The sequence below is a fragment of the Carassius gibelio genome, chromosome A1 (genome assembly GCF_023724105.1).
Source record: "Carassius gibelio isolate Cgi1373 ecotype wild population from Czech Republic chromosome A1, carGib1.2-hapl.c, whole genome shotgun sequence".
Classification (NCBI taxonomy): domain Eukaryota; kingdom Metazoa; phylum Chordata; class Actinopteri; order Cypriniformes; family Cyprinidae; genus Carassius; species Carassius gibelio.
This window is the reverse complement of record NC_068371.1, coordinates 11,466,125-11,479,632: the sequence shown is the minus strand read 5'-3', so window position 1 is coordinate 11,479,632 and position 13,508 is coordinate 11,466,125. Positions and strand designations below refer to the sequence as shown.

The window sequence follows — 13,508 nt, the reverse complement described above, 5'->3', positions numbered from 1 at the left end:
AGGCCACAATAAAATTGAGAAACTTCTTTTTTCTACCAATTCGTCAATTTTATTAGAGGATTTTTTTAGGCAACAAGCACTTGGCTTACCAAAGATGTTCTTTGGGACGGGCATTGAATGGGTTAAACCGAAAGCCTACGTTAGAATACGTCACGGTTACGTTTTTTTTTTTTTTTTTTTTTTTTTTTTGTAGACGGAAGAAACCCGAGAAATAAGCAGAGGACAGAGAGAGCGTCTCATAAGGTAAACCGAATCTCACTTTAACCATTATATAGAACTATATCGGATGTCTTGATAACACCATCATGTAATTAGATAAGAACTATAGTCTGCATGTGAAGGTTACGGGTCTCGCTCGGTGCGTACAATCGAAACACAAACCAGTTCTTGAAGATGCCACGTTTACCTCGGATCCGAATTCAGAAATCGATCGATGTGTAGGACTTCAGGCGGAGGGTGAACCAACTCCAGGGTAAGGCGAAAAGCAGCCAGTTCTATTAACTATAAACATCATAAACCTGTCTTTTTAGGCAAGAACCAGACATGGGTGTCATCTAAGCTAATATATGTTTAATGGGACATTATTTGTATTAAATGTGATTAAAACCTTATACGTTTCCTTCCCACGGCTATTCAAACGGCAAATAAATTATGTTGACATCATTATCAATAACTTTGATCTTTCGCACTCTCAAAAAAAAAAAAAAACTATCATTATAACCACTAAAGCTGTCATCGGCGCTTTGTTTATGATGAGGGAATTTGCGGAATTAGCGTCCAACAGCTGCTGAGTTTCAGCGATGACTCATCTGAGAGCCTCTGATTGGCTATTGCATTCCTAAGCTTAGCAGAGTCGTGTGTGTGATTGGTTATAATGCGTAGCACTCTAAAAACAGATGAAAACATCTTTGTTTAACGCCACTTTCTATTCATTTACACGTTGTTAGTAACAGACGTAATAGATTATATTTGTTATATTTATTGACATTTTTGCCCCAAGACCCAGTGGCCAGGGGCAGGGGCGTTGCACAAGATCCTGGTCCAGTCCTGATGACACCACCCCCCCCCCCCCCATTGAAAATATCCAGGTAAAAAAAATTATATTCCAGACTTTTCAAGGGCCCTCTCTTCCTTTGGGGCCCTGGTAATCAGTACTGGTTTTACCAGAAGAATAAGCCTTACACATACGCACTGCCTATGCAGGGCCAGATTTGCCTCTTTTCGTGACATAGGCAAAAAAAACTTCCCTATTAATATAATTGACCAGATTAAAGAAGACTGTTAGGACTGCAGAAACGATCATTGGTGTGCACCTGCCCAGTCTTCAGGACTTAACAGGTCACATCATCACAGACCCCTCTCACCCCGGACACAACCTGTCTGCACTTCTCCCCTCAGGCAGACGCTACAGATCTCTGTGCACTAGAACATCTAGGCATAAAAACTGTTTTTTTTTTTTTTTTTCACCATGCCATCTCCAGCCTAAACCGCTAACATATGAATCATTACCTGTGTTCTGTAATTCATTTCTGCTAATAATTCTACATCTTAAATTATTGCCTTTTTCAAGTGTTATGTAAATACATATGCATATCTCTTTATGTATACAGTTCTATATAGAGTAAAGTTGCATAAATTTGTACATAAATCTACTGTTCCAGATTCAGACACATTATTTATTGCTAAGTCTTACTAATTTTATTTAATTTTTATTCTGTTCTCATGTCGGATGTGTATGTATGTATGTACCAGGAGCACCTTAAAAAAACACACACAACAAATTCCTTGTGTGCTTGCACACACCTGGCCAAAGCTAATTCTGAATAAGCACTTGCATTCAATTATTAAAAATCGAATGTAGTTCTAAAATAGTTTGAGAACTGGGAAAGAACATTCCATTAATTGGTGCAGTGCCGTGGCCAGTTCTGGACCATAAACTGTATAAAGTCATGGACGTAGTTTGTGACATCACAAAGGCAGGAGCTGGTTGCTTAATCCACGCACACATATCTTAAATATCTTTTTTTTTTTTTTATATATATATAAAAAAAAAATTAAACTGCCTCACAGTTGTCATATAGCAAAATTAGCTATATAGACCAAAATAATTTTTTGTATCAGACTTTGTCCATTAAGTCTTTAGCCCCAAAGAGCGCGCATTAAGAAAGATAATGATAAATTCTCAAATGTTCACACCTCATTTCTTTACAGAGGATGATTCTATATTACTATATTAATGTTACACTAAAGTATGTAATAGCATAGTTCATATTTTAAAAAGTGAAAGTGGAAAAAAAGTGAAAGTGACATGACATACAGCCAAATATGGTGACCCATACTCAGAAACACACACCCGGAGCAGTGGGCAGCCATCTGCGGCGCCCGGCGAGCAGTTGGGGGTTCGGTGCCTTGCTCAAGGGCACCTCAGTCATGGTATTGCCAGCCCGAGACTCGAACCCACAACTTTAGGGTTAGGAGTCAAACCCTTTAACCATTAGGCCACAACTTCTCAAAAAAAATAATAATTCATTATTGCAATCATTTAATATTTCTATATTAAAATGCCATCTATGAATTTTGTTGATACTGATATAATTTGATTGTTAATAGCCAGCATGTCTTCTTATTTGAATGAATTATTGATTAAATAAGAACCTGACATAAGAGGACACATATGACACTTTTATAATACTGATAAGCAAACATCTCTGGCTTTTCTTTTTTTTAATCCTCAACGTTATTTCAGGGTTTTGATCTCTTTGAACACATCATGTTTCTAATATTATAATGAATATTTAATATTACATTTAAACTTTGACTATAGCCTACACGTTGCATATTAATTGCACTATTTATAAACACTGAAGCATATGTTTGTGTATTTTGTGTCACTCCAAAATTATGTTCTATTTGAGGGCATTTGTAGTGTAGGTATAGGGCCCAAACATAACCTCAAGGCCAGTGGCCCCTGGCCCCCTAAGTCCTGCCCTGCCCATAGTAAACAAAAATATTATATATCTCTTCATTCCACTGGACAAGCAAGCATAGGAATGTGCCTATTATGCCTATGCGTAAATCTGGCCCTGCGCCTATGAGTAGGACAGAGTCATGAATTCTTGTGAAAGATTCACATTAAACTCAAAGCGTTTCACAAGTAAGTAGCATCTGTCCCACAACAGCACACGTCATAAAAGTAAAATAAACAGTAGGAAGCCAATCAGAAAACTCTGTTCTACACCATGAATAATTTATTTTAGTGGAAAATTGGACACTGAGAGTGACGGGCAGTATTCCGTTTACTTGCCCAGTCGATCTAAATTATCTTGCATTTAATAATGAGTTTTATCTACAGGCTTTAGTGTTTTATTCATGTGTGACAGTCGTACACATTGCGCTGTTCTGAATATGGAGTAGAATTATAATAATAAAAAAAACTGAATAACTGAATATGGCATAAAATAAATGTGAAAAAAGGATAACTAATCAAGCCTAAATCTCTTACAGAGCCTCTCCTTCATTCAAGGTCGGTCATAGGCAATGCTCCAAAGAAGATGGGACAAGCTTTGTGTATATGCTCGCGCAGTGCCATCACCATTGACAACAAGAGATATTACTTCATCCAGAAACTAGAAGAAGGGTAAGACTCCTCAACTAGACTATTTAGTCCTTAAAATACTTATAAGTTATAATTATAATTAATTATAATAATTATAATTACTTACAAGTTGTAATTCACCCAAAAGTCAATGTTTGCTGAAAATGTACTTACCCTTAGGCAATCCAAGATATAAATGAGTTTGTTTCTTAATCAGAACAGATAAAAAAAAAAAAAAAATAGCATTACATAGCTTGCTCACCAATGGATCCTCTGCAATGAATGGGTGTCGTCAGAATGAGAGTCCAAACAGCTGATTTAAAACATCACAATGATCCACACGACTCCAGTCCATGAATTTATCAATCTGTGTGAATTTATCATGAATTTATTGCTTTCTCCACTGAATAGTGTCTCATCTGAATCGGGAGAAAAATATGCAAGGATCATGTTTCTAATCGAAAACAACCCTAAACAGTTCTTAACAAATATGTTGGTGGATTTTGATGAGAGAGTACAATGAGCTTTATTGTGGATTTTGGGCTCTTTTACGTTAAGTTTAGATGTCTTAGTGATGGGTTTGTTTCTTGTAAACTCACAGCATTTCATTTCACTTCACAAGATGTTAATTCATGGATAAGAGTGGTGTGGATTATTGTGTGATGTTTTTATCATCTGTTTGGACTCTCATTCTGACGGCACCCATTCACTGCAGTGGACATTTTGGTGAGCAAGTGATGTAATGCTAAATTTCTCTAAATCTGCTTTAATGAAGAAACTTATCTACATATTGGATATCCTAAGGGTGAGTACATTTTCAGCAAATATTTAGTTTTTTTGTTGTTGTTGTTAAACTGTTCCTTTAAAAATGACCGGTATTGTGTGAGCCCAACGTTGCCACTTTGGCAAGGAAAAATATGGAAGAAATATGTTTGAAAATGGTCCCTCTTTCATATTTATGAATGACAGTTTTTAATTAGAGTGTGCGTAAGTGAAATTAAGTGGATGAAATAGCTTGATAAATAGTAATTTCATTGTAATTCTATTGTTTATAATTATTTTCATCGTACCTTCTAGAGGTTTCAGCTATGTGGATCTGGTAGAAGGTGCACATGATGGCCACTTCTACGCTCTAAAGCGAATCCTTTGCCATGACCGCGAGGGCCGCAAAGAGGCTCAGACTGAGGTGGAGATGCACCGCCTTTTCAACCATCCCAACATCCTCAGCCTGACTGCACACACCTTCATGGAGCGTGGCGGAAAGTGTGAGGCCTGGCTGTTGCTCCCATACATCAGTGTAAGTGGGCCGTGTTCTGCTTTTCCATTCCAGATTTCTAATAAATCCAATGTGTAGTGTGCCATTTAAAAGCGTTTTATGTGCAGAAGGGAAGTCTGTGGTCCGTTCTTGAGAAGCTGCGGGATAAGGGAAGCTCTATGCCAGAGAGCCGCATACTACATATTCTGCATGGCATCAGTGAAGGCCTGAAAGCAATACATGACAAAGGCTATGCACACAGGTATTCATCCATCATTAGTTTTGCATTGAAGATGGAACCTGTAAAAATAACTAGTTACTTAATAGTAATTCATGTAATTGGTAGCACTTTCCATTTGTTAACAGTGGTCATTTAACAGTTAACAGTGTGTGTGCATGTGTGTGTGTGTGTGTATGATGGTTGCTCATAAGTCACATCTGATCAGTTATACTGCCAACTGTTCATCAGAAAAATCCTCTACTTCTTGCCAATTCTTTGGTTTTCCACATTTTTTTTCATATTTGAACCCATTCAGGCAATGACTCTTTGATTTTGAGATCCATCTTTTCATTTCTTTACTGAGAAAAACTGAGGGACTCATACACAACTATTACAAAAGGTTCAAGCATTCACTTATGCTCCAGAATGAAACAGGATGCATTAAAAGCAGAGGGGTTCTTTTGAATGAATCCTAGAGAGACATTCTATATAAGTGACCCAAAGAATATATTATAGTCTGTAGATATCAAAAGCTATCCTGGCACTGAACTGATAACTCCCGAGGAATATCCTGTTTTCAGTCTGAAATATGTATACTACAACAATTCAAACTTTTTTTATGAAATTAATGATTTTTATACAGCAAGAATCCATTAAATTGATGATCAGCATATTAGAAGGATTTCTGAAGGATAATGCACAATTGTGGTCATGTACAATGTTCTTTTGAATATCCTCCTGAATGTTTTCCTGTTGTTATTATCACTCATGAGCTTCATTTCTGGAAACAGGGACTTGAAACCCACCAACGTTTTACTGGATGAGAACGATCGCCCTTTTTTAATGGACTTGGGCTCCATGAACAAGGCCAGGATTGAAGTTCGGGGCTCACGGGAGGCCATGACAATACAGGTTAGAGCAGAAAATTGTCCAGCGACACTTATCAATACATTTTCAGCCAATCAGAACATTAAAAGGATCATGTATATACACTTTCTCTATCAGGATTGGGCCGCTCAGAGGTGCACCATCTCGTACAGAGCACCAGAGCTCTTTAATGTGGAGAGTCACTGTATCATTGATGAGAGAACAGACATTTGGGTAATTCTCATTTTTATGTTTTTACAAGTGTAATAGTCAATTACGTTTCAACACTTCATTCTCAAAACAGTGTGAATTACTGAATCCTGCAACAGTCCAATGACATGTTGTTTTATTGCTGCGCAGTCTGTTTAGTTATGTCTGTGCATGGCTAATGTTAGCAAACTTTGTCCTTTCTAAACTTTGCTCCTTCAGCTCAGCATAATGTTATGTCTGTGGCAGTCTGTTATGTCTGCTGTTTAATCTTTGTATTTTGTACCTTAGTCTCTAGGTTGTGTGTTGTACTGTATGATGATGCTGGAGGGACCATATGACTTGATATTTCAGAAGGGTGACAGTGTGGCTCTCGCCGTCCAGAATCCAGTCTCCATTCCACAGTCGTGCAGGTGAGCTCCAACTTTCAGGCCCATTATTGTGTAAAATTTAGCCTCCGTGGTCCTCATGAGAAAAGGCAAGGCAAGTTTATTTGTATTGCACATTTCATTCACGCCTCCAGCCGGTCGTGTTTTTCTGGGAAAAATCGGTACAGACTATCTTTCTCTTATGAATATAATAAAACTAAAGACTTTTTGGAGTTATGAAGGATGCAGTACCACTCTATAGGTACTCAAGATTAACAGGATATTGAGTGAAAACGAGCATTTCACCCCAACCCCCCCCCCCCCCCCTTTAATCATAATAATATTCACAACACTAAAAGCAAGGAATTGACATGTTCAAAAAAAAATGTTTTATGATGAATTAAAACAGTACATTCAGCTCATTCAGGAATGCACAGCTAAACAGATGTGTTTTGAGTGTGGATTTTATCGTGGCAGCTGTTTTAGCAGATCTTTGCAATGCCAGATCCAATTTTTTGTTGATCATACAAGAAATATTTAATATTATAAATTATATTTTTAAATAATTAATTTCGAAAATATTTATCATGCAAGCAGAGAGATGTCATGACAAATGTTTAGTGATCATTTGAACTCGACTGAATCAATTGAATCCGCACATAAGCGAGTCTTTTTGTGAAATTCACTGAACAATTGTGCGTGTTCCACGCAAACCAGTAAAAGATAAAGATGTAAACATGTAGGCCAAATAGAAAATGTATCTCTAAGTTGATTATTAGCCTACTCTTGAGAGAGAAATGGTTTGGTTTTTGAGAAACTGAGATGAGCAACGCTGCTTGATTGGTGAGCATGCTGTGCTTAATCCATTCATTTGTATCATATCGTAGCCTAAGGTTTAAATCATTGCCTTTTAAATATATACAAATAATAGAATCTGTATGATGTATTGTTAAAACATCATTGTCATTACTCTTCCCAAGCTCTGATTTCTGAGATATGCACGGAGAGGCAACAGCAATGCTATGTTTGATTTGCACTCTTTTCAATCATAAAGTTTACATTCATTCACTTCACACTCTATTTAGGTCTGTGTGTGATCTTGTGCTGATCCCCTGGCTCAACTGTTATCTAGCAAACACCAGACTGTGCCAGCCTCAGCCGAATATTCAGGCAGAATTATTCTTGTTCCGTTATTCATTTTGATGCATTCCAAATAAGTTATGCTTCAGACACACTCCTAATTATTACATTACATATTCAAATTTTACATGCAACATAGATAAGGTCATAGAAAGTAAAAGCTCCAGGCAATATTGTAATCCTAAAATTCACCTAGTACTTCCAAACTCTGTGCAATGTGCATGCAATACGGTTTATACATGCTCAAGTAGTCGATTGTTTCTGACAGCTCCAACTAGTGGTTGAAGTAATTGATCAGTCGAGAACTCGACTAGTTTATGCAAGCCCTAATATATACACACACACACACACACACACACACACACACATATATATATATATATATATATATATATATATATGAATACAGGTTCTGGTCATATAATTAGAATATCATCAAAAAGTTTTATTTCAATAATTCCATTCAAAAAGTGAAAATTGTATTTGATGATTATAACTGACAACTAAGGAAAATCCCAAATTCAGTATCTCAGAAAATTAGAATAGTGTGAAAAGGTTCAATATTGAAGACACCTGAGCCCCTTTCACACCGCACGTCGGACCCGCAATATTTCTGGAACATTGCCGGGTCGCCTTCTGTGTGAAAGCAACCATGTCCCGGGATTGATTACCGTATTGAACCCGGGTCGGGGACCTAGTAACATTGCGGGGTTCGACCCAGGACGAGCGCTGTGTGAACAAAAGCCAGATCTAATTCCGTGTCGAAGTGCGCAACTCTTTCACCGTTTTGAAGGAAGATCAACGTTCGCGATGAAAACATATGTGCAAACTGTAATGAAGCAGAGATCAGTTAGTTCATCACTTTCCGCTCTGATGCAGAGATCGTTTGCTTGCTTCAGTGAAAGTATAACGTGCCTAGCGTTGTCGACTCGTACATTACACCTCACGCGCTGATGTCACGTGTAGTTACAGGATCTTCAAGGGTTGTGTGTGAAAGCACGCACATATCCTGGGTCATCACTGGCAGTGTGAAAGTGGAAAATCTAGCTACCAGGGAACAATTGCAGGAACACTTTACCCCTGTATTTGCCGGAATGGCAGTGTGAAAGGGGCTCCGGTGCCACACTCTAATCGGCTAATTAACTCAAAATACCTGCAAAGTCCTTTAAATGGTCTCTCAGTCAAGTTCTGTAGGCTACACAATCATAGGGAAGACTGCTGACTTGACAGTTGTCCAAAAGACGACCATTGACACCTTGCACAAGGAGAGCAAGACACAAAAGGTCATTGCAAAAGAGGCTGGCTGTTCACAGCTCTGTGTCCAAGCACATTAATAGAGAGGTGTAGGGAAGGAAAAGATGTGGTAGAAAAAAGTGTACAAGCAATAGAGATAACCGCACCCTGGAGAGGATTGTGAAACAAAACCCATTAAAAAATGTGGGGGAGATTCACAAAGACTGGACTGCAGCTGGAGTCAGTGCTTCAAGAACCACTACACACAGACGTATGCAAGACATGGGTTTCAGCTGTCACATTCCTTGTGTCAAGCCACTCTTGAAAAAGAGACAGCGTCAGAAGCGTCACGCTTAAAAAAGGACTGGACTACTGCTGAGTGGTCCAAAGTTATGTTCTCTGATGAGAGTACATTTTGCATTTCCTTTGGAAATCAGGGTCCCAGAGTCTGGAGGAAGAGAGGAGCGGCACACAATCCACATTCCTTGAGGTCCAGTGTAAAGTTTCCACGGTCAGTGATGGTTTGCAGTGCTAAGGTCAATGCAGCCATATACCAGGAAGTTTTAGAGCACTTCATGCTTCCTGCTGCTGACAAACTTTATGGAGATGCAGATTTAAATTTCCAACAGGACTTGGCACCTGCACAAAGTGCCAAAGCTATCATTTCCTGGTTTAGGGACCATGGTATCCCTGTTCTTAATTGGCCAGCAAACTCGCCTGACCTTAAACCCATAAAAACTCTGTGGGGTATTGTGAAGAGGAAGATGCGATATGCCAGACCCAAGAATGCAGAAGAGCTGAAGGCCACTATCAGAGCAACCTGCGCTATCATAACACCTGAGCAGTGCAACAGATTGATTGACTCCATGCCACGCCACATTGCTGCAGTAATTCAGGCAAAAGAAGCCCCAACTAAGTATCGAGTGCTGTGCATGCTCATACTTTTCATGTTCATACTTTTCAGTTGGCAAAGATTTCTAAAAATCCTTTCTTTGTATTGGTCTTAACTAATATTAAAATTTTCTGAGATACTGAATTTGGGATTTTCCTTAGTTGTCAATTATAATCATCAAAATTAAAAGAAATAAACATTTGAAATATATCAGTCTGTGTGTAATGAATGAATATAACATACAGGTTTCACTTTTTGAATGGAATTAGTGAAATAAATCAACTTTTTGAGGATATTCTAATTATATGATCTATGAATTATGTGTATGTGTGTGTATATATATATATATATATATATATATATATATATATATATATATATATACACTAGTATTTTAAACTATTTTCCATTTTAAAATTGTGTAATTTACTTAAATGTGGAATATTACATAATATATTATAAACAAATTGCACACACAAATTTGGACATCTTGGACTATAAATTTAAAATCATGAATTCTCAAAAGAGATTTTAAAGGCTAAAAGCTGTTAATGGAGATGATAGTCTCATGTGGGCTACACGTGGAGGTCTTTTTATAGCAGAAAACTGCTTGTTATTGAACAGTTTAAGTCATGGAATGAGATTTGGAAAACTATAGTAATGTTTTTAAATCAGAACATTTTAACATCTTGGTAACCAGAGTACATTGTGTATACTGTATAACTGATTACTCTGTGTCTTTCTTTAACACAGTTATTCTCAAGGTCTTCAAACCCTCCTCAGCTCCACTATGGTGGCCAATCCTCAGGAAAGGCCCAGAATCAGCTGGGTCCTTGACCAAGTCCAGAACCTTCGGGACTCAAACTGTACAGACGTGGATACCAACAGAGTATGATGCTTCCACTGAGATTTCATGTCAGTTTTCCTGTTGACTCTGGACATTTTGGACTATGCACTCTCTCCTTCGGACAAAAATAACCCACTGGACTCACAAGCCTTGCAAACATTTGCTCTATTTTACCTCAGTGAGCTCAGTACCCCATGGTTACACACTCCAGCATGATCACGCTAGCCTTCAAATCGGTGTCTCATATTTCACACCGAAATCTATTTTGAGCAATGCAATGACCTTATGATTTTGGGGTAAAATATGAACTGGGCATGTTTCTGATTTTCTTTAATGTCACACTAAACACTCAATAGAGGGCAATAGCTCTAGTTGCTGTATTTTCACAGGGCAACTGTTACATTACAAACCAGTTGTTTTAGGATTGTAATTTGGCCTACCTTTTTTTCTCATTTCTTAGCTTTTACATTTTAAGGAATGAAAAGAAATGTATATTTAAGAGGATTCTGATTAGAATTTTAGCTGTTAAAAATGCAATTGACATTAGTTAGGTTATTTAAACATAGCTCTCCTGATAAAGCAAGACATTCAAGGTTTTTTTGTGGGCAGAGAATTAGGGATTTTGTGTTTTGAAGGTCTTAAGATAACGCTGAGTTACTGCCAGTGGACTTCCATTTGTGAAACCGATTTCTGACTAAAATCATTCTTATGAATGTTGTAGCATTGAAAAAACAGTTCTGCTCAAGTTTAATGAAGGACTCTGAAAGTAGGGCTGAAGAATTTGTGGATTAAAGTACAAGTAATTTTAACTTGTATGGCTATAGCTCTCAACTTTTATTACGAAGTGAAAGTGTGTTAGTTATGCTACGCTCAGTTTATTGTTTCAGAGATTTTTTAACTAAAGGTCATGCCTGTGAAAACTTGTTCGTGTTAGTCACATTACTTTGTAAAAAGAATGTGTTCACTTTTATCTTTTTAAGTGGTACAAATGACTGTAAATATGAGTTTCTTTAATTGCTTACAGTATTTGAGTGTTCTTTAAAGGAAACTTGTACAAATATGAACATTTGAAATGTATTTAAGTATGCATTTTAATTGAGCAAGAAATCCATGTCTATAGAGATAATTGCTGCATTCAGTTATTTGTTTATTATGTCTGATAAGTCTCCTTTAGTGTGGAGCAATCTCACAAACAAAATTTACCTACATGTGTTTCTGCTTTTTGTTTGTTTTATTTATTAATATTTTTTAGCAGCAGTAATTTTTCTGATTATTTCAGAAAAATTGTCGCAATATTCAGATTTACTGCAGATTGATTTGGACTCGAATGTTAATGTGTTTTTGAAAGGATATTTTAACCTGCACGTGTCAAGTCTTGCTTCTGTTCAGGAATTCATAATTATGCAAGCCTGTAAACTTCTAGGATATAAGACTGGAGACATATATCTTGGCATTCATTTACATGTATGTCATTCCTTGTTGTAATATGATGAATAAAGTGTGATTGAAACGGCAACAGATGGAACTGGTTAGTTATCACCACAAGGGGGAGATGTTGCTCAAGTTGTGTTGTCATCTCTAGTTGACCGGTGTAGGACACTCGAAATATATAAATATAATGTCTCATATGTTTATGCCCCAAAACACTGGTAATACCTTGGTGATTTAGAAACGAATGATGTTGTACTTTGTTTTAAAGTAACATTTTTTCTTGTATCCTACTCTTCTTCGGTAGAAAGGAAATCATTATTATAGTATTTTTATTACTATTTATACTAATAAAAAGAGGGTTTTAGCCAGTCATTTCTATATTTTACTGCAGTTTGTCAGTAGAATATATCAGTTTACATTTCCCAAAATTCCTTTTGCCGTTAATTTGAATAATCCAGTGATATTTTAGTTTGCAATGAGTCTGAAAACAGCAACCCAGTCTCATATATAAACGTACCCTGACTACGTTGGTCCAAAGTGCATATTAACGTAGAGGGGTTACAATAATGGCCCTTGAATTCTATGACCGTTAGGCCTACGTTTTTTTTTTTTTTTTTTTTTTTGCCTATTCTTTTCCTATTGTTTTTCGTCTAAGTCACGTGACTTTCAAGATTCCGACTGTGAGAACAAAAAAACATGGCGGACATTTCTCTCATTTTTGTTTCTGCATAAAAATAAGTTTTGATTACATTTCTAGCGAGAAATATATTTTATTTTCATAATATTCACTCAATGAATGTACAATGTTTCAGTTTGTCTAGAATGACACGAAGAACCAGAAAACAACTGACAGAGTTATTTTCACTTTTTTGACTCCTAGAAACTAAATGGTGTCAAAATGACGAATTTGAACACGATATCTCTGCTATACTGACTTGAGGAGGGCATTTGAAAACCTGTGAAGGATGGTTGCTTTTCCTCCTTAACAATGTGATGTGTTAGTGTTGTTTATTTTACTGTCCTTTACAGAAATCGTTTTGTCAATGACTGCACTGAAACCTCAACAACTGATCAAACCCCTTTGGTTGGTCTACGGCTATGCTGTGGTAGGAAATAATTATTACAGGCTGTTTAGGCGCTTGAATTTATTGTTCACATTGGTCGTGAAGCTTAAAAGTGACGTTGTGACTCAATGTTCATCATAATCAATCTCATCAACGACCTTAAAGCACCGACAGGGGACAGAGAGGCCATAAACCGCATCTGTACACACACATTCACCTAGACATCACCAGTTTCAGACAGAGATACAGTTCCAGTGAGATGAATTACACTTTAATTAGCATTTTCATCCATTCAAACCATCCCTCTTTAAGTCCAGTCGGCCTTCTCTGGATGATCATTCATTATACAGAAACAATATTTATGGGGACTGTGTGGGACTGTCCTCCAT

The 13,508-nt window shown here is 37.1% G+C and overlaps 1 protein-coding gene across 3 annotated transcripts; it reads left to right on the top strand.

The window, feature by feature from the left end:
- Window positions 1–176: 176 nt before the first annotated feature.
- LOC127993626 (serine/threonine-protein kinase 16) lies at window positions 177–12,140 on the top strand. Of its 3 annotated transcripts, XM_052591751.1 has the most exons (9): window positions 177–243; window positions 342–472; window positions 3,505–3,637; window positions 4,673–4,892; window positions 4,979–5,112; window positions 5,862–5,982; window positions 6,076–6,171; window positions 6,436–6,557; window positions 10,531–12,140. In XM_052591751.1, exons 3-9 carry the CDS (start codon window positions 3,552–3,554, stop codon window positions 10,670–10,672), a joined length of 921 nt encoding a protein of 306 aa, XP_052447711.1. In that variant the 5' UTR covers window positions 177–243; window positions 342–472; window positions 3,505–3,551; the 3' UTR covers window positions 10,673–12,140. The 3 variants fall into 3 exon arrangements, with proteins under 3 accessions (XP_052447711.1, XP_052447701.1, XP_052447718.1); XM_052591741.1 differs by having other exon boundaries at window positions 188–472; XM_052591758.1 differs by lacking the exon at window positions 342–472 and having other exon boundaries at window positions 196–243.
- The last annotated feature ends 1,368 nt before the right edge of the window (window positions 12,141–13,508 follow it).